General features: G+C 48.8%; 3 protein-coding genes across 7 annotated transcripts in view; 1 reads left to right on the top strand and 2 right to left on the bottom strand.

Annotated features, from left to right (window-relative positions):
• Nucleotides 1-3,228: 3,228 nt before the first annotated feature.
• On the bottom strand, nucleotides 3,229-8,411 carry YIPF3 (Yip1 domain family member 3). Its single transcript, XM_062490236.1, has 9 exons — nucleotides 8,311-8,411; nucleotides 8,031-8,237; nucleotides 7,842-7,948; nucleotides 7,197-7,242; nucleotides 6,816-6,908; nucleotides 6,344-6,475; nucleotides 5,714-5,827; nucleotides 5,142-5,265; nucleotides 3,229-3,786 (listed from the first exon to the last, which is right to left on the bottom strand). The coding sequence occupies exons 1-9, from the start codon at nucleotides 8,389-8,391 to the stop codon at nucleotides 3,665-3,667; spliced, it is 1,026 nt and encodes a 341-aa protein (XP_062346220.1). The 5' UTR covers nucleotides 8,392-8,411; the 3' UTR covers nucleotides 3,229-3,664.
• An 85-nt stretch (nucleotides 8,412-8,496) lies between these two features.
• POLR1C (RNA polymerase I and III subunit C) lies at nucleotides 8,497-11,653 on the top strand. Of its 2 annotated transcripts, XM_062489179.1 has the most exons (9): nucleotides 8,497-8,565; nucleotides 8,648-8,719; nucleotides 8,811-8,918; nucleotides 9,399-9,531; nucleotides 9,636-9,755; nucleotides 9,959-10,111; nucleotides 10,285-10,434; nucleotides 10,949-11,065; nucleotides 11,381-11,653. In XM_062489179.1, the coding sequence occupies exons 1-9, from the start codon at nucleotides 8,497-8,499 to the stop codon at nucleotides 11,497-11,499; spliced, it is 1,041 nt and encodes a 346-aa protein (XP_062345163.1). In that variant the 3' UTR covers nucleotides 11,500-11,653. The 2 variants fall into 2 exon arrangements, with proteins under 2 accessions (XP_062345163.1, XP_062345164.1); XM_062489180.1 differs by lacking the exon at nucleotides 9,636-9,755.
• A 1,177-nt stretch (nucleotides 11,654-12,830) lies between these two features.
• The window catches only part of XPO5 (exportin 5), a 29,747-nt gene continuing 19,994 nt past the window's right edge, over nucleotides 12,831-22,583 (bottom strand). For 3 of the 4 annotated variants that reach the window (XM_062490232.1, XM_062490235.1, XM_062490234.1), the window contains 12 exons: nucleotides 21,402-21,502; nucleotides 20,235-20,331; nucleotides 19,564-19,700; nucleotides 18,867-18,964; nucleotides 18,355-18,401; nucleotides 18,065-18,159; nucleotides 17,167-17,229; nucleotides 16,603-16,685; nucleotides 15,785-15,892; nucleotides 15,467-15,604; nucleotides 15,140-15,304; nucleotides 12,889-14,607 (listed from right to left, as the gene is read on the bottom strand). In XM_062490232.1, coding sequence (XP_062346216.1) covers nucleotides 14,467-14,607; nucleotides 15,140-15,304; nucleotides 15,467-15,604; nucleotides 15,785-15,892; nucleotides 16,603-16,685; nucleotides 17,167-17,229; nucleotides 18,065-18,159; nucleotides 18,355-18,401; nucleotides 18,867-18,964; nucleotides 19,564-19,700; nucleotides 20,235-20,331; nucleotides 21,402-21,502 — 1,273 coding nt within the window. In that variant the 3' untranslated portion in view covers nucleotides 12,889-14,466. Of the gene's footprint in view, nucleotides 12,846-12,888; nucleotides 14,608-15,139; nucleotides 15,305-15,466; nucleotides 15,605-15,784; nucleotides 15,893-16,602; nucleotides 16,686-17,166; nucleotides 17,230-18,064; nucleotides 18,160-18,354; nucleotides 18,402-18,866; nucleotides 18,965-19,563; nucleotides 19,701-20,234; nucleotides 20,332-21,401; nucleotides 21,503-22,583 lie in introns of those variants that run through there. The other variant, XR_009933068.1, reaches the window with a different exon arrangement.

Raw genomic sequence — 22,583 nt, 5'->3', positions numbered from 1 at the left:
ATGAGCAGCAGCTGCAAGCATACAGCTGTGGTACAGCTGTGGTACTGTGGCTTATCTCTAAGGTCACATTAAAAGACCCAGGTGAGAATGGGATCCTAAGTATTGCAGGATGGTGAAGGACAAAAGACTGGATTTCAGTGTTATAGGTGGGGGGGGGGGGGGGGGGGGGGGCGGGAGGGGCCCAAGAAAATCCCAGCTGCTGCTACTGCATGTAGATCAACTAGAAGGCCACACTCAGACTCACCTTTCAATTACTGCCGGGCACTACTCAACCCATGCTTTTTTAACACAGGCTATTATTAGAGAGGTGCTTGGAGGAGAGCCCTTGGGACAAGTCCCGCTTCCACTGACAGCAGCAGTCCCAAAACACTGATGAAGATGCCCTAGTGCCTTTTCACTGCCTATTGTCAGGAGCCAGAGCACACAGAGGAGACAAGTATCCCACCTACTTTATTCTCAATTCATTGAAAAAAGTGACACAGGAGCTAACAGTCCAAAGCTTTGGCTCACCAAACCTAATGCAGGGCTATGCAGAGGGGACTTTGGCAATGCTATTTTGTGTAGGACTAGATGTTTCTTCCTTGTCATGTGCAGTTACCCAACAGGTATGAGGAAGGTCATTTATTGTTTACCTGCTGGGGGCAGAAAGAGTGGTGCCATTGAGAGTCAACACATAAATGGAGAAAAATAGTGGATGAACAGCAACTACAGTGAGAGTAGACACAGGAAAGGAAACTAATGGGAGAAGAAAGAGCCTACCTATAGCCCAAAATCACAACTAAGGTGACCATTAGTGCAACAAGGATAGACTGTAAGAAGAGTTGGACTCTCAGGTACTGCATAGGAGAGGAGGAGGTCATAGATGCTTTAATATTAATTTTCAGCTTTAATATACATCTTTCTAATCTAACAGCTTTATATGTTTGTTCCATATTAAATAGAGGGGCTTACGCAGAGCTATTTTTACTCAAAAGGGGGAAATGATGAGTGGGTTATTTCAGATTTGCTGCAAGGGAGAAAAATTATTTGAGATTTGCTGCAAGAGCTGTGGCAGGGAAAACAAAGGCAGAGGTAGTGTTGCATGATAGGGTTTTAATGCTTGTTCTGATAACTAGAGGACTTGAGTAAGCATTGAGATGCCCTCCCACAAGGACTTTATTAAGCCTGCATGCTCAGCATGCTCCCTGGAACTGCAGCATGCATGCATTTCCCTGAGAAAACGTGTCCTTCTCTGTCAGTGAAAGGCAATGCTGAAGCTTTCAGCTGAGTACTGAATTTCTGGCAGTAAAGAACAGTTCAGCTTCCAGCTGCTGCTGCACAGAGAATTAATCAGGGCTGAAGAACTGGAGCAGAAGCCCCACAGGTTCCAAGAAAGTGGTTGGTTGTCACCCTGATCATGTCCCCAGCTGACACAATACAGAAGCTGCTTGGAGGAAGTATGAGGAGTTTGCTCACTGCTCTCCACTGTGCTTTGAGTAAAAACACAGGGCACCCCTCTGGTTCAGCTGAATGGCTCAGTGCAGGAGGGAGCACAGCTGTTCTCCAATTATGTCGTAGATCAGCAATGGTACAATTTGGTGCAGAATGATTTTTAATTCTCAGCTGAACTTACTCCAGTGACAATTGTCTCTTTCTCTTTTCCTCCCCCCAGCCAGTACTTCCAGAGTTTGCACCAAGAGAAACAGATCCATTCTAGGCTGCCAGGGCAAGAACTTGGAATTAGAAACAAACCTCCCATGGAGATATAAAGAGAGAAATACCAGAAGCAGCATTACAAACTAACACTTCCATTTTGTCAAGTTTTGAAGTAATAGAAATTCTAGGAGCTTAAAGTGGTTCAATTGGTCCAAAAACTCCCATGGAGACTACTAGCCAAAATAATTGACAATTCCCCCAAGTAGCTTGCTCTGAGTGCTGTTCTTCAGCCAAAATGTTTCCCAAGGATGGGGGTCAGGAGAGGAGAAGAGAGTGAGGAACCTGTCTGTTAACGCATGTGATTGTTAGCAGAGAAGCTTTTTGCTCTTGAAAGGGGAACAAATTATGAATGCGGGAATAAGCAAATAGTGGAAAGTGGGGTACTGTGACTGAAAATAATCAAGTCGTGTCCAGTGACATTTTTTTCAACTGAAGCAGATGACCAACCTGATTACAGTAGCTGGCACTATCTTCTTCCCTTTTATTGCACCTTGGCACTAGCGTGAATGCCACTACAGCTGCATCCTCTCCCACTAACACAAAAAAGGGACCAAAGTGCAGTTCTGACACCCTGCTTTGTGCACTTGTGGGCACACCAAGGGCAAGATCCTGGGTTTTTTTCTGCCTGAGTTTAAAGATAAGCTTCTTTGAGGGGTAGCTCTTCTCCCCCAGAAGTCCAGAACTACTGGGAGTGAAAAGATGAAAGCCAGTTACCAGCTAACAGCTTCTACTTGCAGACCAGCAGAAATTCATGCAGTGAGAGAAGGGTGGATTACTCAGTTGTGCATTACTGCAGTGCAGGTAAGCCTAGACTGGGATGCTCTCCTTACCCATCCTTACTAGAGTTTTCCTGCATCAATACACTGGAAATTAATATGCTAACTTTATTTCTGTTACATACTCTGCTTTTTCTCCCTTTGTTAATTGGAAAGACCAGAGAGAAGGCTGCCAGAGGCCCTCAAGGCCCCAGGAGTCCTTTAAAAAATAAAGCCTAGACTCAGCTTGAAAAGCCAGGCAGTACACGGCAGAACGGGTGTGTGGGAAACCAAATGCCACTCCTGCCCAGAGGTGACAGTCCTATGGCTGGGAGACATGAGGGCCAGCAGCACAAGGGTGGGCTGAACTGGCCTCCTAATAGAAATATCCACTGAAGACCTTGCACAAGCATGCTGCCCTGCGTGTCCTACAGAGCAACACGGGCAGAAGGGTGGCAGGAAAGGTACAGTGAAAGCATGGGGATAGATATATTTCTAACACACAGAGCAGAAGGGATGGTGAGGTGAGATAGCAGCTTGGAACAAGTGAAGAGAGAGGGATCAATATGGAACATGACAAGAAAGAGAATGTGGTTAAACACTCTGCTGTTCCTGAAAATTGCCAGAGGAAGTGAAGTTCCGGTGCCTTTTGAACTACTATGCCTTTGAAAAATGTGCCCAAAACAGGACCTGTGTCACAGAACATCTGAAGAAGGACAGAAGAAAATTGCAAAGAATCCTGCTTTGAGTCTAGGACAGGACAGATGAAGGCGCAGAGACCCAAACACCATGCTCCCATCAGGCAAGCAGGCTCAAGCAGAAGACATCACTCAGCACCAACATCAACTTTAATTCTTCCCTCTTCAGGACAGGAACAGGGCAGATACTCCTGGAGTTACATCAGCAAGCAGAAAGAGGGCTAAGGAACAAACTGTACTGGGAAATCCCAGCTAAACATGCAGGCAACAGAACCACTCTACTCAAGACAGCCCAGACCTGGATGGGGGAGAGTGTAGCTCTTCTGAGTCACTGAGGTGTGACTCACCTCCGCTGAGTCCACTCAGCTGCCCAAAACTGTAACGCAGAAGACGGGTCCAGGAAAGCAAAACCAAGTTGTCTTCTCGTTGTTCTGTCCTGTTCCTAAGAGGCAGCAGGTTACTGTGGCCCTATGCAGCCCCAAAAGTAGTGAAGGAAGCAAGTCCAAGTCTGTAAAACTACAGGGTCAATGCAATGGTTTTGGCTGTTGTGTTCAATACAGCATTGGAAACAACTGGAATGTCTCGGGCAACTCTCTGAAAGGGTGGCATGTTGGGTCCTTCCAGTGTGTCCAGAATACCTGCAGAACAGAAAAAAAGAGAGAGATCAAGAGTTAGTTCAGCTAATAGCAGATGGCACATTTCTTCTTGCTTTTCTCTCTGTCCAGGTAGTGGTTGAGGGTGGCAGGTGAAGCACTTGCAGGCAGGGAGAGGAGACATCTAGCCCCAAAGACTGAACAGGAGGAAACACTTCCATCCAGACACCAGAGTACACACCAGAGCTTGTGCATGGGGCAGGAAAACTACATATTCCCAAGATGAACACAGATCCTTTTGCTTTGAGGGTGTCAGATCCAGTCCCCTGCAATTTGACCTGAATGCAGGTACTGCCGGAGATGTTGCTCTGCTGAGGGAAATTGATAAAATCCAGTTTCTACTTCATCCCACCACAGAACTCGCTCTTAGACCAAGACTCACCCTGACATACACTTGCAGACTCACATTAGGAGCTGCAGCTGTGCTGCACTGTGGAATTTTTGTCACTGCAACAACAAACAGACCATGCCCGGCAGGAAATACACAGACTGATGCAAATGTTCTCATGTCTCTGTCAACTACCCTCTTAAGACTGCTAATCAGTTTTGGAGTGCCTTGAGGAAAATTGCTTGGAGTATATTTTATTCTATTTCATCTGCCAAAAAGCTGCAGATCAGAACCTTTGCCATAAGAGCAGATTCAGGAAAGACAAGATTTATATCTAAGAGGACTTGCAATGCTATGTATAACCCCTAATTATGCAGATTTATCAGCAATATCACAAACAGGTCTGGCTGTGTAAACTCATAGAAGAGACTTGCAGAATTGCATATTTAGGGATCTGGAAACTCTCTAGAGATGGGGTGGTTGGTTTTGGTTTTTTTTCCAAGGAGATTGGGACTTTGTTAAAAAAAAACAAGAAGAAACATGGAAGGAGGACCTGAACATGCATGGCCTGGTTAACAGTACCAGCTAGGGAAGATACAGCTTCTGCTATCTTTGCTATACAAAATAAGATAAAAAACAGATGTTAAACAAAGAAGGAAAAACACTTATGACACATTTCCTGATCAGAGAAAAGCAACCTGACTTCAACAGTATTCAGGAAGAGGCTGGACATCTGCATGCAAGAACAGTCAGTGCTGTTACACTTGTGGGTCCTGCCTCCCAAGTTGGGTCTTAAGTGCTAAAACTCAGTGCACAGTAACTGATATTTACGTGCTGCCCTACTTGAACAGCTTCTTCTAAAAAAATCTAGTGGCAGTCATTTTAAGAGTTGGAAACTGGCACAAATGTCCAAAGGACAGCTTCAAACTGTCCATCCTTTCTCCCAGAGAGAGAAAAAACAACTTTTCTTCTCCCAGGTCTAATAGGATGTCTTTGTATCTCCCTTGCTTACCTTCTACCACCTTGTGATACGCAAAGTGCAGATAGAGGAGGAAAAGCATATGCAGAGCAGCAAGAGTCCCACACAGGATGAGCCGCTGGGTATGTCCCACGGTGCGTGACACCAACACAGCAACCTAGGAGAGAGGAGGTGATCAGAGACAAGGCAGCTGCTACCTGAGCCTCTGGCACTGCACTGAAGAACACATGGAAGAACAGGGCCAAACAGTGAGAATCTGCAGAAATGCTGCACTGAGTATTTTTCGCAGTTTTCACCAACAAATTTAGAGTAATTGGACACTGTTTTGTGTAGGTGAACCTTGCCCAGTCTTGCCAAGAGCGCAGGATGCTCAGGCATGGCTCTCCGCAGCAGCAAGGGAGTAAAGGAACCTCCTGCAGCTGTTAAAATGGGTGAGGATATTAATGCAAGCAGCACCTCCATACACCAGTGGCCAAATTATGCAGAAGCATAATTTTCTTCACAGCAGTTTGGCTGTGAAATGAACCACGTCAAGGAACAGAAAGCAAACGCTTCCCTTTCTTTTTTTGTCTCAGGAAGAGGACCCCAGGCTGCCTGTCCCTTACCATTCGTAGTGTAGAGAGTCCACCAACAACCAACCAGAAGACATAGAAGAGGGAGTGGAAGTGGATGTTATAGGTGACAAAGAGAGTGATGCAGTGTCCAAAGAGACCGTAGCCCTGACGAAACAAAAATGTCCATGTTACAAGCACCAGTCCCACACAAAGGGCCATTGATGAAGAGCATGAACAGCCTATTCCTGCAACACTTCATCATGGCAAAGCCTCAAAAACCACTAATTCACTGCCAAACAGTCAACTAGAACAACTTTAACAGCAGCTCACAGACAGATCATCTGTCTGAAGGATTCACAGGCATGTCAGAGATTGCAACAACATGGGAAACAGAGGAAAGATCCTCTAATCCCAGAGAAATTGGAGTCTCCTGGCTTTTTATCACCAGGTTCTCAAATCAGAAAGTGCAAAGAAGGAAACCTGAATGAAGGAAGTGCCTCTTTGTACTACTGCTGTGCCTGGGAAGGGGCAGGTCAGAAGAACATCCTGGAATTCTAGGTTGTCCCACTGCAGTTTCCTGGGACCAGCAATTATGAAGATTTTTCCTGTTCTCTGGGAAAAGCTTGTTCTGGAACACCATACAGCCAATGTGCATCATAGGGCAGCTCCATGAGTACGTACCAACAGTGAGAGCATCTGCACCATCGTAATTTGGGCATTGCACAGATATGCCAGGAAATACATGAACGATGAGACACCCAGCCAGTAACCGAAGCAGGTGCCAATGGCTGTGCCCATCAGTGTGCCTTCCCTCTGTGGAGACAGTGCCAGGATGAGGAGAACTCAAAGGAGTGACCTGCCAGCACCCAAATTAACCAACCCCTGAGAGTCCCAGACCCTTTGTAGGCATCATCAAACAGCTGGCCAGCAGCATTCAGGGGGCCACAGAACCTACACCCCAAGCTCTCCCAGCAGCAGAGTATCAAGACTTTCTGGTATATCCTTCCTCCCACCCCCAAACCAACATCCTCAAATCAATTTGCTCAGCCAGATGCTTATTCAGTTATAGAAGAGGTTTCCTCTCCTTTTCTAGCATCATTACAGCAACCCAGAGCCCAGACAAACCACCACTTATCACTGAAACTCGACGTACAATGATGGTGTCTGAGGTCTTCATTCCATGCAAAAGAATGGCCACCAGTGTGAAAACCAGCATGAGGGGTCCATACAGCTCGCCTGCAATCTTCTACAGGAGGAGACAGGTGAGGGAAAGTTTGATTGGAATCCCTGAACACAGGGTCCCCACCACAGGCAATGTAAGAAGTGCACTGGATGGAGTTTATCACCTAGGTTATCGCCTGAGGTTAGGTGACAGCACACTGAGGTTTGCAACAACCATGCAAAGGAGCCACCAACATTTTCAGGGAGAACACCTAACAAACTCAGTCCCTAATAACATGGATTATTAGTTTTACAAGGTGTCTGTGTGACCGTCACTTGCCCGTGGAGTCTGATTCAGCAAAAGGGAACTCACCTGTGGGAAATTAATCATCTTCACAGGAATCATGGACTCCAGCAGTCTGCATCGCAGGAAATAAGGAAATGAAAACAGAAGCAGGAAAAACAACAGGATAGTTAACAAAATGCTTCAGAAATAAAAGATCCCATATACCCATTACCAGTGTTTGCTGTTGTGTTGAAAGGCTCTGAGGGACAGAGGATTCTTTCTAAAGGGTCAGTCAGGGTCACTAAAGAAAGGAAACCTTACTGTTGGGGGGTTAACTTTGCTGAAGGAGGTTCATTGAAAATGTTTACGGGTCTGCTCAGGGAGGAGAGATCATTGACACAGCGGCAGGAAGGACAGGTAACTCTCCTCATAAAAACTCACAAAACTTTGCCTTGTTGGACACAACTGTGTTGCAAACCCAACAAAAGCCACGTAAGGCAGTCAAGTACGAAAAGAGCCCTTTCTTCTGTCCTGAGCAGCAAAGCCAGGTGACAGGGCCGCCAGCCCAGCCACGGGACCTCACTAAGGCGAGCTGGACAAGGCACAGTGTGTTTGCCCAGACGTGAGTCTTCCCGCAGGGCTGACAGCCCACTCCTGCTTGCTCGCTCGGAGCTGACCGCCAGACTCCTGCAAGCACGGAGCCGGCTGCCTCCCCTCGCCGGGGCTGCCCACCTGGCTCGCACTTGGACGGGCTCCACATCGAAGTAGGGCCGGAGAATGTCGATGTTGGCGTAGAGGCTGAAGGCCCTGGAGGCTTGTCTCTTCCCCACCTGCCACATCTGCGGAGAGAGGGAATCGGGCAGCGGCCGGGCGGGCCGGCAGGGACCGCGGCTCCGGGGGCGGCCGGGGCACAGCGCTCACCTGGTCTGCGACCTGCCGGCCCAGCTGCCCCCGCAGTCCCTTCATGCCCAGGAACTCCCCGTCCTCCTCCTCGCCGGCGCCCGCCTCGCCCTCCGCCTCCTCCTCCTCCTCCTCCTTCATGCGCTGGTGCATCTCCCCCATGTCCTCGAAGCTGGATCCCGACGTGTCGTCCATATTCTCCATGTCGATGACGGCGGAGCCGCCACCCTGCGCCGGGGCAGACACGGTGTCAGCACCCACCCGGCCCGGCCCAGCCCCGCCGCCCCCGGCCCGGCCCCACCTGCATATTGTCCTCGAAGCCGCCCCATTCGGCGGCGGGAGCACCGCTCCTACCGCCGCCCGCCGCCCCCGGCGCGGCCATAGCTCCCAGCCCGGCCCCGCCGCGCTGGCCCGGATGGGCGGGAGCCGGATGTGACGGCGGCCGTGGAGCGGCTCCCGGGGCCCGGGAGCGCCGCCCATCGCCCCCATGGCGGCCAGGAGGGCCACGGACGAGATGCGGGACCGCGTGGTGCTGGGCGAGTTCGGCGTCCGCAACGTGAGCCACCCCGGCGGGACGGGGCGGGGAGCGGCCGGCGCCCGCAGCCCCTCACGGCCCCGCCTGTGCCCTCTCCTCGCAGGTCCACACCACCGACTTCCCCGGGAACTACCCCGGCTACGAGGACGCCTGGGACCAGCGGCGCTTCGAGGAGGTGGGTGAGCGGCGCCGGCGGCCGGGGCTGTCTGCGGGCGTGCGGGGTCTGCCCTGCGGCCGGTGTGACCCGCGGTGCGCGGCTCCCGCAGGCGTTCCGCGTGGACGTGATCCGTGAGGAAGAGGACACCCTGGAGTTCGACATGGTGGGCATCGACGCCGCCATCGCCAATGCCTTCCGCCGCATCCTGCTCGCCGAGGTACCGCCGCTCCGGGGCTGCTGGCCCAAGACTTGCTTGACAGGGAGCGTGGAACGTCCAGCCTTGTGTCAGCCCTTGCGGAGAGCTGCGAGAAGCGCACGTTCATTCCGCACGTGTGCCAGGAGCCCAAAGAGAATTAGGGGTTCAGCAGCATATAGGAATGCTGTTGGTAGTGTCTGCGGGTCAGCCTTTTCGACACAGCTGTGCTGCCAACCTATAATGCTGACAAGTGCTAAAAGGTTGACGATACCCCAAAGCCCTTTCTCCTGCCCTTCACTTGTGATTGATCCTTAAAAAAAATGGGGATGGGAGTAGATGGGGTATAAGGGTATATTGTGTACCCTGATTTGGCAGAAATAGCACTCAAAATAGTCTGCATGGCAGTTATTTGTGGGAGAGAAGGAACACTTGAGATAGATATTCTCTTGACATGTAGTTCAACTGTTGTCTTAGGCTGACTTGATCTCTTGTCTCCCTGAGGTGCCGACGATGGCTGTAGAGAAGGTCTTTGTGTACAACAACACATCCATTGTGCAGGATGAAATTCTGGCTCATCGGTTGGGCCTCATCCCCATCCGAGCTGACCCTCGGCTCTTTGAGTACAGAAATCAAGGTGAGAGTCTTGGATAGAATAGAAATAGTGAAGGTTTATCTCAAAGTAGGAAATCGGGGTTGTGTAAACTGAGCAGAAATGTAATTTTGAATGCTTCTTCCCAGGAGATCAGGAAGGCACTGAAATTGATACTCTGCAGTTTCAGCTGAAAATCAAATGCAAACGAAACCCTCAGGCTGCCAAGGAATCATCTGATCCTGATGAACTGTATTTCAATCATAAAGGTGAGATCTCTCCTAAAAATAGGTGCTGTTTTTCCTTTTTGGTCTAGGAAGACAGGACTTGGGTTGTTTTCTCAGCCCTGTATGCTCACAGGGAGAGTTGATTCCATTCTGCTCAACTTAATTTTTGCTATCTCTAGTCCTGTACAGGTGAGTGACCTGCTTTGAGGCAGCAGCTGGCTGATGCTTGTGGCTTCTCTTTGCAGTGTACAGTAAACACATGACATGGGTGCCCTTGGGGAATCAGACAGACCTTTTTCCAGATGCTGACTTCCGACCTGTTCACGATGACATCCTCATTGCACTGTTGCGACCTGGACAGGAAATAGATGTACTTATGCACTGTGTCAAGGGTATAGGTGAGTCGTGGCTCCTGGTGCAGTGGGACAAGGAATGTCAAGTGCTTGGACTATAGGGCACTGTGGTATGATGGGGAAGGGTGGAGAACTGGCTTTCACCGTGGAACTTTAGGCCCCAGCAACCTTGTTCCCTGAGGCCTGCTCTCACCCGTGACTCTTAACTCTTCATACAGGTAAAGATCATGCCAAGTTTTCTCCTGTGGCCACAGCCAGTTATCGACTGCTTCCTGACATTACTCTCCTGCAGCCTGTTGAGGATGAGGCAGCTGAGACATTGCAGAAGTGCTTTTCCCCTGGGGTCATTGAGATCCAGAATATCAATGGTACTTTTTTTCCTGCTCTAAGTGCCTTGTTCCTTGCAAGCTTTAGTATAGACTGATTTGAGGTTAGAGCCAAACTTTGCAGGAACAAAACCACATTGTGATGTTGCCTTGCTGAATGGTTCATGCTCTTTTAAGCCTGGTTTTATGGATGAGTGGCTGCCACATGCAGATGTGTTGGGTGATGAACAGGGATGCATTGGATACCTGTCCACAGAGCTCTGCAGCTGCTGACTGCAGCTTCCAGTGGTGTTCAGTTGTGACACTGGGTAGTGAGCTTGCTCTTTCCAGCAGCTGAGTGTGGAGACTTCTTGTGTCTTTTGAGGGGTGCATGTAGGCTTCATGTTTGGGTTTTTCTGCCAGGCTGGAGTTTGATGTTGGGTATATACGAATTCTTTATATTGGTGTCTTCCCTGCCTTTGGTGAGGGGGGAGTGCCTGTTTGAGGTAAGCATGTGCAGTGACCATAAGGCACCCACCTGCTGCAATCTGCCCATCTTGTTTCATCTTTCCGTTAGGAAAAAAGGTGGCAAGAGTAGCCAATGCACGGCTGGACACTTTCAGCAGAGAAGTTTTCCGACATGAGAGTCTGAAAAACCTTGTTCGCCTGGCGAGAGTACGGAACCATTACATCTGTGAGTGCCTGGTTTTCCAGAGTCCTGACATGGTTTGTGTGAACAAGCAGTGACTGGCCAGCGTATGTGGCTGGCTCTGTTCCTCTCTCCACCCTCAGCCTCTGAATCCATACATTCAGAATGCAGTGGGTAACTGCTTGCTTTGGGGTTGAATCTCTTGGTGCTTCCTGTTGGCAAAGGTGACTGCTGCTCTGGCTGTGAATATCTGGTTTGCTGCAGTGAGGTGTAAGGGGAGGGACAGAAGCATGGAGCTAGGCGCATGGAGGCTGAGGCTGCCTCATGGCTGTACTGACTTGTGTCTGTTTCTCTGTGCAGTCTCAGTGGAGTCGACAGGTATCCTGCCTCCAGATGTGCTGGTGAGTGAAGCCATCAAGATCCTGATGGGGAAGTGTCAGCGCTTCCTGAATGAGCTGGACTCTGCGTCTATGGAGTGACCAGGCTGTAGCTGGGAAGGCAGAAACCTGCACTGCTGTTCTGGGCTTCCTGCACCTGCCTCTGGGGGCGATTCCTCTTCCATAGGCAGGAGGGTTCATAGGGGCTTGCTAAGAATCCAAGGACTATCTCTGGATTTTTCTGTTGGTAATGAGCTGCAGTAAGGAGATGCACTAAAATAAAGGCTTTTTTAAAAAAGCCGTCTCCTGTGCCATTCACAATTGTGAAACCATAATACATGGAGAAGAAAGTGGCAGCAGGTCTAAGTAAGTAACAGCATTTATTTTAGATGGTGTGCAGTGAGTGAATAGACTGATAGGGCAGTGTAGTAAAGCACTTCACACCAGGTCAGTGAGGTTTGACGAGTTGGTGTTAGAGCACAGCAGTTTGGCAAGTGTTTCAGACCAGCTCTGGGATGGTTAATATGGTAGAGAAAAGGCTGTACTGTCAGAGGACTGGAACACCTCTCCTTATCTGGAAATTGAGACAGCTGGGATTATTCAGCCTGGAGAACAAGAAAGCTCCAGGGAGACCTTATTCTGGCCTTTCAGTATATAGAGGCGGCATAGAGAAAAACTTCCCCAGGGTCTGTAGTGAAAGGCAAAGGGGCAACAGGTTTGAACTGGAAGACAGACTTGCACCGAACATTAGATATTCTTTACAATGAGGGTGAAGGTAATTTGTCACAGGTTGCCCAGAGCTGTGAATGCCCCATCCCTGGAAGTGTTCAAGGCCAGGTTAGATGGGGCATTGAGCAGTGTGGTTGAGTGTTAAGAGTTGAAAATCTCTGGACATACTGGTGTGTCCCAGTTGCTGAAGTCAATCCACACTATAGTGCTGGACTTTAGCAAGTAAGTAGAATCAAAGTTCTGTTTCCTTGGGGTAGAATTACATAGAGCATAAACATCCTATTAGGGTGAATATGCTGTAGGGAGGAGGTACACTCTGCATCCTGGCTCCCACCCCAACCTGTCCCATTACATGCTGCAAATCCAGGCATATGCTGCACTTGCATATCACATTTTATCACTGTCTGTCTATCTCTGTGCTATTGCTTTGCATATTTACGGGACTGACCCTTGAATAGCCTAAGGGTTTTGCTTTGACAACACACACCCCTCAAGCTGGGATCTAGAATTAAAATAAACTAGCAGTGAGTAGCAAATAAATACTTCAAAAATGCAGTTTCCCCTTCACCTAATTAAACTATATAGTCTGGAATGGTTCATCCCCTCTCTGACAGTGTACTGACCACTAGCAAAGGTGCCTCCGTTGTGGTAGCTGGAAAAAGGAATGCTGAGAAATCTCCAGGCAGGTAGTCTGGCCACATCAGAGGCCTCTGATCTTACTGAAACAGATAAAAGAATAAAAATGAAACATGACACCACGTGTATGAAACTGGAATAGCTTTACTGACATTCAGGTGTAACACAACCAGTTCAGAGACAGCTTCGGATTTAAACATTCCTACAAAAAAGGTTTAAAATCCATTTTACAAAAAACCCCTTGTGTCTAGCATGAAGTCACAGAATGTTAAAAATATCACAACACAATAAATACACCCAGCCTTTGCTAGAGCCAGGAGCCATGTTAGCTCAGAGGTTAAAAAAGTTTGAGGCTAGGGAGAAAAGTGGAGGGTGCTGGTGGAACAGCAGGGGCAGGAGGGTGAGTGGATGCCCAAGGCCTGCTCTTCCTCTCTGCACTCCCACAAGTCCCACCTCCAGCCTTCTTGTCCAGTCTGTCCATGTGGAGACACCACTTTTCCACCTACCACAGTTTATTACTGGTTCCATCTCCTGAATGGCAAAACTGCCAGCTAGCTCTGGACAGACCCTCCCAGCTTTGCGCTAATTCTAGGGTAGATTGTGTAGTATTTGTCATGTAAGAATAAACAGCTTTGCAGACTGGAGTGGCTTCATAAGAGTCCTACCACGTCGAAAACCCAGTTTCTGACCTGGCTCCCCACTGTAAACTGCAGTATAAAGCTCACCCTTCCTGCCCCACCATGCAATTCTCTGAGAAGTACCAGACTGGTTAAAAACACGGGCTACTGTCACCTCCACTGCAACAGGGTGAGGAGATGCCTTCTGGATTGCAGGTGCTTCAGGTATTGGTCCAGATTTTATTTACGCTGCGCTGGCCAAGTTCTAGTCTACAGGGTGTGGTAAAATGAAAAAAAAAAAAAAAAAAAAAAAAAAGAAAAAAAAAAGGAAAAAAATGTCCTGCTCCCCCTGAGAGATGTCCAAGAAAGGCTGGCACAAAGTAAAAGCCTTCCAATTTGGCTCTGGGTAGAACAAGCTGTATGATCATATCTATACATACATATGTATATATATGACAGTGTCTGCCTCTTTCTAGAGAACAGTTGCACCTTAGAAAGGCTGATCTCACAGGAGATCCTGGAGCACTGCTAGGCTTCCTGGCACGCAGCCCTCAGCCCAAGGCTCAGCATCCTGGAGGGAAACAGATTCAGCAGAATTCCAGTCCACTAGGGACAAGTGCTGATAAGCATGACAGGAGTGTCCAATGTGTTCCCTACAAAGCCTGGCTACTAGCACCCAGAGGAAGATTAGGGTAGCCCCTTTTCACATGGCACACTACTCTGCCTTTTGCAATAATCCTAAACCCCAAGGGAGGATGAGGTGGAGCAAGAGTGACCCGAGGCTACAAGATGATCAGGCTTTACCCTAATGAGGTCTATGGACTTGGCTCCCACCTTGCAGAGAAGCAGAGGTGTAAAGATGCTCATCCAGTGGAGGGGAAGGAGTCAGGAGAAGAGCTTAATATTGACTGGTTCAAATGCCACCGCAGGCCCCATCCCAGTGTATGGAAAAGAAGGGGACAGGACCCGTAAGGGGCTTTATTCAGATGAATGCTTGTGGAGGCGGTGACAAGGAGAATCTAATGTGCTTACTATGAGGAGAGACAAATTATAAGGTTGGGGAGGAGACGGCTGCAGCATCCCAGGCTTAGGGTTCAAAGAGTACATTGAAGCCCTCTCCATCCTCGTTTTCTAGCACATCTGTCTCCAGTGATGGCTTCACCTTTTTGAAGAGAGATGGAAGGTTCCGGATATGAACCTCCTTGCGGAACTGCTCCCCGATGGGCTTCTGCGGAGGACAGAGAGGCAGGCATCAGTCATTACTGTCTCCATACCCACACTCAGCTCAGGGGCAGCTTGCTTGCACATCAGAGACAGACCCCAGGTTCTGAGCAATCCTTAGGTCTGGACCCTGTCCTTGCATTTTTAGGAATTTCAGGCCTGGCCTTTCCCAAGTGCCAGGGCACTGAGGTAACCTTTAGAATACCAGCTCCCCAGCTTCTAATTCAATGTCAAAGGCTCCACCACCACCATCCTCACAGAAGTCCAATGCCCATCCAGCAGCTTCAATCATTTTAACACCCTGTTTCCCTGGGCACCCTTGTGCAAGGTACCCACAGCCTCTCAGTGAGAGGCCATTGTTGGAGGGGCTGCTCAGTCTGCTGGACCTCCAGGGTGAAGAGAGGAAGAACAAACACTGAGAACATGCTGCAACAGCCTCCTGGTTGGGAAGGGGGGTGGTTGGTGAGAGGAGGCAGGCTGGCCACCCCATCACTTCTGCAGCATACAGCTGTGAAATTTTCCTCCAGGATATCACTTACCCCAATGCAACCTGAGATGAGGCGCTTGAAGTGATCCTTCCGGCGCTTGTCTGCCACTTTCTGTAGTGTTGGGTTGAGAAGCTTTGAATCAAACTGCTCCAAAGAGTCCAGCTGGATGTCTGGGATCTGCTCCATCACTGCCTTCAGCTCACCATAGCGAGGCCGCTGCATGGAGAAGTACCATTAACACAGCTCTGCTATAACAGCCTTGCCCTCCTTGGGGGCCATTAATTCTTCTGGGCATTAACCCACTGGGCATGTGATCAGTTTTCACCATTCCCCTCACATTCCTCAACCTCACATGTGGATAAGAACAGAATTTCTCACCAAGGCCTCGTAGATCTGGAAAGCCAGGTGGACAAGAGCTGCCATGCAGCCATCGTGTTGCCCATGTACCTGTAAGCCCTTCAGCACACTTGTGAAAAACCAGGACACAGCATCGGGAAGGAGGTTTCCTGGAAGCACCTGGGGAAGAAGCACTGTCAGCACTGAAGTAACATGCTGGTACATAACCACCTTTCTGCAACAGCTTGCTCTTCCTGAGGGAGAAGGTGCCCAGGGGTGAAGCAGCCACGCTTCTCACAACGTTCAGAGCTTCCTCTTCCAACCCTGACAGAACTAATCCCATCTTCCTCCCAGAGGTACCTGTTTGAGCAGCGGCCAGCAAAGCTGTGTTGTGGTTCTTTGGCAGGACAAGGTGTCCTTCCAGGATAGGGATGTGTAGGCAGTGATCAGCACTGCAGTGCAAACATCCTGAAAAGGAGTCAGAGAGGAAAACCAGTCAGAGAAACTATTTCCTACTTCCAGCATTCAAACCTGATGGGAGCCAAGAAGAAATCAAGAGAATCTGCAGGAGCTTCTGAGAATCCTGCATCTTACTGTTGCTCCAGTGGAAGGTGTTCACCCAGTGTGCACCATCATAACCATGAGGGACCAGTGTTAAGTTAACCTGCTCCCTTCATCTCCCTGGGAAAGACCCTGAAGCACTCAGGGACTCCCCTCAGCTGCTACTCTCAAGTCACTGCAACAACTTCTACAAGAGCTTCTGAGACATCCACAGCAGAGTACTCTGCACAATGGGTGGTATTAGCACTGTGGCTCCTGTACCACCTCAGGCAGATTTTACAGAAAAACAAAGCTGGATGAAGTTCTTCTTCATGAAGACTGGGGCCCAGGATGAAGGCAGAGCCAGGGAGCACCCTGGGGGCTGAATGCCCAGGGCCTTTCCCCCAGAAGCACTGAGGTTCTGTAGCTGTGTTATAACTGGATCCCAAGCCCCATTTGCTTTGTGGCTTCTGCAAGGCCCTTAAAAGCCATGCATGCTCCCAAGAGGTGATTCCCACATGGGGAACACTCCGGCAGCCTAGACCTAGATCTAGACACTGCAGCAGTGTCTGGCTGCAGAGCAGACAAGTGTGGCAGAGTGCAGAGAAAGGATGGTGGCAGTCAGAGCACGTTCTTACCTCTTGCTTCATCAGACACTTGCCGAGCTCAGTGAGCTCTGCGTTGGCAGGGGGAGTCACGTCCGTGGCCATCGCCTCATCATCTGCAGAGCAAAGGCTGCACTGTGAACGTGGCCTCCCAGGGACTGAGGGGGACACAGGCAGGCTGCAAGAACTAAGCTGGGAGCCAGGAGTCAGCACACAGAATCAGTGTCCTGGCACAGCTTACCGAGATCATCTATTTTGAAGCAAAAAGCACCCACCCTATGTGAGGCAGGAAGGGCATGCAACTGGCTACCTTCAGCTCTTGGGAAACTTCCCATCCCTTTCTGCTCCTCAGCCCACTTCTCAGGACCTTAAGAACCAGCTGCTCCAATATGCCACCTGTGAACCTTACAGCACATTAGTTTCCAGGCTAGACTGGATTTTTCTGTGGCCCCCAGACACACTGGGCAGGATAGAGCTGGAGGCTTTTACCAAATCTATACCCCAACACAGAACTTCCAGCCTCCCCCTAAGAAACAGGAAAGGAACAGTGCTTGTGTACACCAAGGGCAGGAAAGGCAAAGGTAGGCATTTACTTACCATCTCCATCTACAGCAGCAGTAGTGTTCTGTTCAACACCTTTCTTAGAAACACAGCAAACAGCTGCAAAAACAGTTGCAGATCAGAGGAGCAGAAAAAGAAAGCTGCTACTGCAGAACATGCAGAGATTATCCTACAGACTCTGATGGGCTCACAGGTGCTTCAAGCTCCCCCAGCTCTTACAGGGAATCTGAAGAATCAGAAAGCCCAGTATAAAAGCTCAATACTGCACTATCTGGAAGGCTGTAACACCCCACCCACAGCACCTTCCCACAGTGGAACCTGTTGCACAGTGGTTGATTCATACTACTAAGAACCAGGAATACGCAAAACCATCTGAAGCCCATAACCCAAGAAGAACACTGACTTAAAGGAAAAAAGGCCAGTCAAAAAAAGAGATAGAAGACTGAGCTCTGTAATCTCCATGGAATCAATTTCCCCAGCCTCTCTGCACAAAGCCATGCTGACACAAAAATGATGTTGGAGAAGGGGAACACAAGGGAGGCTGCTTTAGGGGAGGGACTCTTCCCTTACTTCTGGTTAGAGACATGGCAATTGCCAGCAACAAAACTGCTCTCCACTTGGCTAGTCCACAAATCCATGTCCCATACTGGGCTCCAAAGCACCCAATTCCCTGTAGGACTAGATTCCTACAGGAACGGAGCCAAAACCATGGAGCCCTAGAAGCTAACAAAAGGAAGGATCTCTCTTCTAAGGTTTAAAATTATCTCTTACTAGCTAAGATTATGGCAGGGCTGTCTCACATCTGCCTTCTCATGGTTATGTTATATACTACTGATAGTTACAATTAAGTTTCACTGCACACTGGGAATTCCTGTTGTCCTCTTCAGGGAAAACTTCCCAAATATCTCAGAAGACCTAGCCTGATTTCACTTACTGGCGAGATCCATGACTTCTCGAGTCAGCAGCCTGACCAGCTGTTCCTCAAGCATCTCCTGAGACTCGGGGTTGTCATCTGCAGCATCATCCTCACTGAGGAGAACAGGTTTTAGTTTGACAGGAGCCAATGTCTTCAAGTACCCCCTCTGCCCAAACACAGGGAATGAGCCACCAGTGTGTCTTTCAGCCCTCACTGGCAGGGCTGTTCCTGGGCAAAGGGCCACATAAAAGACCAAATCTCCATCCCATTCTCCCTCTCCCTCTTTGTACCAAGGGGTGGAAGCTTACCAGAGCATGCTTCGCTGGTTGATCACCTGCCATTTCTGGGACAACCTCTGTTCAAGACAAAAGGAAGGATCAGATCTGGACACAGAGCAAAGAGACCCAAGCAATAGCTGCTGGCAGAAGCACAAGAGCTTTAAATACAGCTCTCACACCAAGACATATTTTGAACGGCAGGAGGACTGGTACCAACTGTGTTGGCATGTGAGTGAGCTGTCATGAAAATGACAGGACATGAAAAAAAAAACAACAAAAACCAACGCATAAACCCAAAAAGTCTCAGGGCTGCAGGTTGAGAAGTTCATGTCCAGCTTTGAACTCACAGCAAGTGGTGCTATGCAACAGCCAGGGTTCAAGGCACTTTAAAGCACCCCCAGAACATCAAAATCATTAAGCATCAAGGCTCTGCCCTTGTCTCTGCTGGCTCTGTATAGACAGACATTCTCACATGCTGCTGCCAGCTGCTACAGAGAGCCAGGGCTGTCAAGGAACAGGCGCTGAACAAGCTGTTTTCTTACCATGTGCAGGTAAGTAAAGAGTGGTCCCAGCATGGGGCAGACAAGGGTTTCATAGTATTCTGAGGGGCATGAAAGTACTAAGGGCTTCACAAACACACCTGCACAGACCAGTTAAGGAAGAGATCCAACACATAAGGCCAGCTGCTAGGGAGACGGCAGCACAGTGCCCAAGCCAGCCCATTCCTCTGGGAGACCAAGGGACAGACACCTGGAAGCCCACCTTCTCACAGCCCTGAATTAACAAGTGGCATCTCTATAGAGCAAGAACATCAGTTATTCAGCTCTTTTCCTGACAGTTCAGCTGAGAAAGTGAAGGGTGCTTAGCACCCATCTCCTTAGCTGTGAAACTGAATGTCTACTCCTGGAAAGTAGGTTAGGAAACCCACGTGATCTCTCAGAGAAGCACATTCTAATGTCAAGCTCCTCACTATCTAACCCCCTTAGCACTAGAAGGCACTACTCACCTCTCACAGTGCCTCCAGAACCACACAAATCTTTTGCATTTATTCTGACCCCATGCACTGCTCACTCTGCTTGTGCCCTCCTAGGCTCACACCTCATCCACACTGGGTGTATCCCTGTTTGTTTAACTCCTCAAACACCTTTCTTTGTCTTGGCCATACTGAAAACAATAAAGGGTTTAAATTTATGTCTTCAGAGCCTCCCAAGCTGGCCTGAGACAGTGATGGAAGGATACGGAGCATGGGGCGCAGTCTGTAATCAGGAATGTTGTTGAGGTTGTTGAAAGCAGAGCTGAGGAGCTGGGTGGCGAGACCCTCAACAGTGTAGAAATCCTGTTGCATGGAGGGGCCTGCATTTCCCAGGATGTGAAAACTTCAACAAAAAACAAGTTAATTACAAGTCTGCTAGATAAGTACCACGTCTCTGATCTGCAAAGGCTACAAGTACTATCATCTCGAGACTACACAGTTGTCACATTGCTAAACAAACACTACAAAGGAATTTTAGCACAATATCTCTTTTTTGGGGGGATACCAGCAGAGGGACAATGAATTAAGCATTTAAGCACTACAAGGTACTTTCAAGTGCTGATGTACCCTGATACATAATTAGAAGTGGCAAAAGAGACAAATTAGATCAGGATATCAGGTAAGTGCACCAATCTGACTACCTAGCTGCAGAACAGCTAAAAGCAGATCCCCATTTTGAGGTAGTTTTTCCTGACAGCTCTATGTCTGTGTGGCAGGTTACAAGCACTGAATATAGGCCACCACTACAGCTTGTACTTGGATATTACAGGATACGCTCACATGAGAAGTCTACCTGTAAAGGAAGTCAGGACCCCACAATAACCTACTGCTCTGGCTGTGCAGTGCTGGATTGTGCTGAGAGACGAGGTGCTCTTACCAGTTGTCGTAGAGGGTACAAAAGAAGCCCTGCATCCTTTCTAAGACCGTTTTGTAAACAGGAGAGTCATAAAGTTCCAACAAAGGCTGAGGGAGACCTGTGGAAAGGAATGAGCTTCAGTTACATTAATGTTGCATGAATGGGAGAGCATGGTGTACCTTCAGAGCACGCTGGCCAGACCCCAGCCAGCTTGATGGCAGCTAGACAGAGATCAGCCAGGTTCAGGTTGGTTGCACCCAGAGCAGAGGTGTTTCCACTGAGGTTGTTGTAGCTGCCCTATTTCTCTCTTATTTCTAAAGTAGAACTTACTTGAGCTATTAGAATAGAGTCAGCAGCAAAGCTGACAGTTGTTGCAGCTCCTCCAATAGCTCAACCCTTCAGGTTTGTATTCTCTGCCAGGATACAAGCTACTGTCAAACTACAATACTAAAAAGTTTAGAGCAGAGATCAAGGCGCTGCTGTTTTATGTGCAGGAGCTCACAGACAAAGAGTTTTTTAAGTCACAGAAAACAGATAAAGGAAGCATATCCTCATTTCATAAATACCAAATGGAGAAAGAAAGGCAAAGCTACTTGTCCAAAATATTTTACTGTCTGTCAAAACCTGATATTAAACCCCAATTTCCAAAGTCATGATCCACAGTTTATCCACAAGGCCACCCCATTCTGCTTGGCTGCAAAGGCTTCTGTATTCACAAGCTCAAACCTGTTTCAAGAAGGTTACAAAGGCCTCTTTCTAATATGTTGTCTATAAACAAATGCCAGGGCTGCACTGCACAACTTGCCTCTTGCCCTCCAGGACAGGTCTCTGTACCAGCACTCAGGGCTCCTTCTGAGCACTAATTCTGCTCAAAGGCAGACAACTACAGCACCCTTCAGCCTCTGCAGTCTGAAATGCCATGTTGCAGAGACCACCACGATCCCATTGATGGGATAAGAAGTTTGGCAGTGTACCCTTCAATGCATGCAGAAGAAACCAATGTGTCTGAGACCAATAACTTATTTAACGTCTTAGTTTCAGCTGGTTCTAACCACAGCTGAGCTGCAAAAACTATGAAGAAGCTAGTCCTCCAGCCCTATTTTACTTTCACTGTTATGGACAGAACACTAACTCAAATTATCTCTTCAGAATCTGCCCATACATTCTTCCTGAAGAGAAGCCTCTTACCTAGAATAGCATTCTTCTCCACCTCCAACATGTCCAAGGCCTTTGCAAATGTATCCCCCAGCCTAGCCACCATCTCTGGCATGTAGAGGTTGTTGTGAGTCCTGAAACAGAAGAGCACTTGATTTATATTAATGCAAGTCAACCTCTTTTTGCCCTTGACAGTGGAATCCTCTCCTTCAGCTTGTGGACAGCTCTTCTGAGGCAGATGATGAGGAAGGTGAGACCACGCACATGTGCATGGGATCCCCCTTCCTCACCTGCAAAAATATTGGGGAAGCTGACCCAACAGACATGGAGTGACTCCACCTCACGTCCTGAATCTCCTGGCTGCCCCTTCCACTTATTTCAGTTCATCCCACCCCTTGCAAAGCACTGGCAGTAAAAACTCCCAGCAATTCTCCAGATGATGCTGGGAACAACTTATTAGCTTGGCCAAAGGGATCAGAGAACGTATTTTTAAAACTGACAAGACATGGATTCTGTAGTCTCAAAAGATCTTCTGCATCTAAGGCCCCTGCAGAGGGAGGGGTTGTTTCAGCTCCAAAATACACACACTGCCCCTCAGGGATGGGTCACAGTCCCCAGGATGGCAGGTGGCATTGGAGGGACTCTAGTGAGAACACCAGTCTGATCAGATGTTACTCATGGCAGGCACACGTGCCCCCTGGACAACCCATCCAGCTGGGAACAATTCCGCATCATAGGAAGTGGCCACAGTCAGCTGTCTGCAAGGGACACCAATTCAGCCATGGGTGGCTGGTTCTTGCCATCCAGGCCAAAATAGGTCCCCTCTCTTAGCCAAGGTACTGACTCAGAGCTGGACACAGCAGGGGTGTCTCTCTCACCTACCTCTCTCCTTTGAGACCTCAGACCTCCACTCTGGGTGTCGCCAGCTGCACACAGCACAAATCCTGCAGCCTCCTCCAAAACTGCAATGCCATTGTACCTGCTGCTAGAGGTGATCAAGGGCAACTCAGTATCTCCCCCTTGAGCAGCGTTTCCCAAAGCAGGGGGTACATGGGAATGGCTGGGGCAAGGGAGGGTAGACAGACCTCAGGATGTTCTCCAAAGTGTCAGCTTTCACTCATGTATTCATTATTGGTTTTTGGTTGTTTTTTTTAAGGTCTATGTTCATAATTCTGGCAACCCTGATGCAGTGATGTCTGCCTGCATTTGCAGAAA

This window comes from Cinclus cinclus, chromosome 3 (assembly GCF_963662255.1).
Source record: "Cinclus cinclus chromosome 3, bCinCin1.1, whole genome shotgun sequence".
NCBI classification, from domain to species: domain Eukaryota; kingdom Metazoa; phylum Chordata; class Aves; order Passeriformes; family Cinclidae; genus Cinclus; species Cinclus cinclus.
The sequence above is the reverse complement of the archived record's forward strand: the minus strand, read 5'-3'. Positions and strand labels throughout refer to the sequence as shown.

Coding starts and splice junctions, on each gene's coding strand:
- YIPF3 (XM_062490236.1), bottom strand. CDS start 8,391: ATGGCCGCGCCGGGGGCGGCGGGCGGCGGTAGGAGCGGTGCTCCCGCC. Junction 5,266..5,713: donor GACTCTCTACACTACGAATG/GTAAGGGACAGG, acceptor CCTCTCTCCTAG/GTTGCTGTGTTGGTGTCACG. Junction 3,787..5,141: donor GTATCACAAGGTGGTAGAAG/GTAAGCAAGGGA, acceptor TCTGTTCTGCAG/GTATTCTGGACACACTGGAA.
- POLR1C (XM_062489179.1), top strand. CDS start 8,497: ATGGCGGCCAGGAGGGCCACGGACGAGATGCGGGACCGCGTGGTGCTG. Junction 10,112..10,284: donor GCACTGTGTCAAGGGTATAG/GTGAGTCGTGGC, acceptor CTCTTCATACAG/GTAAAGATCATGCCAAGTTT. Junction 10,435..10,948: donor TGAGATCCAGAATATCAATG/GTACTTTTTTTC, acceptor TCTTTCCGTTAG/GAAAAAAGGTGGCAAGAGTA.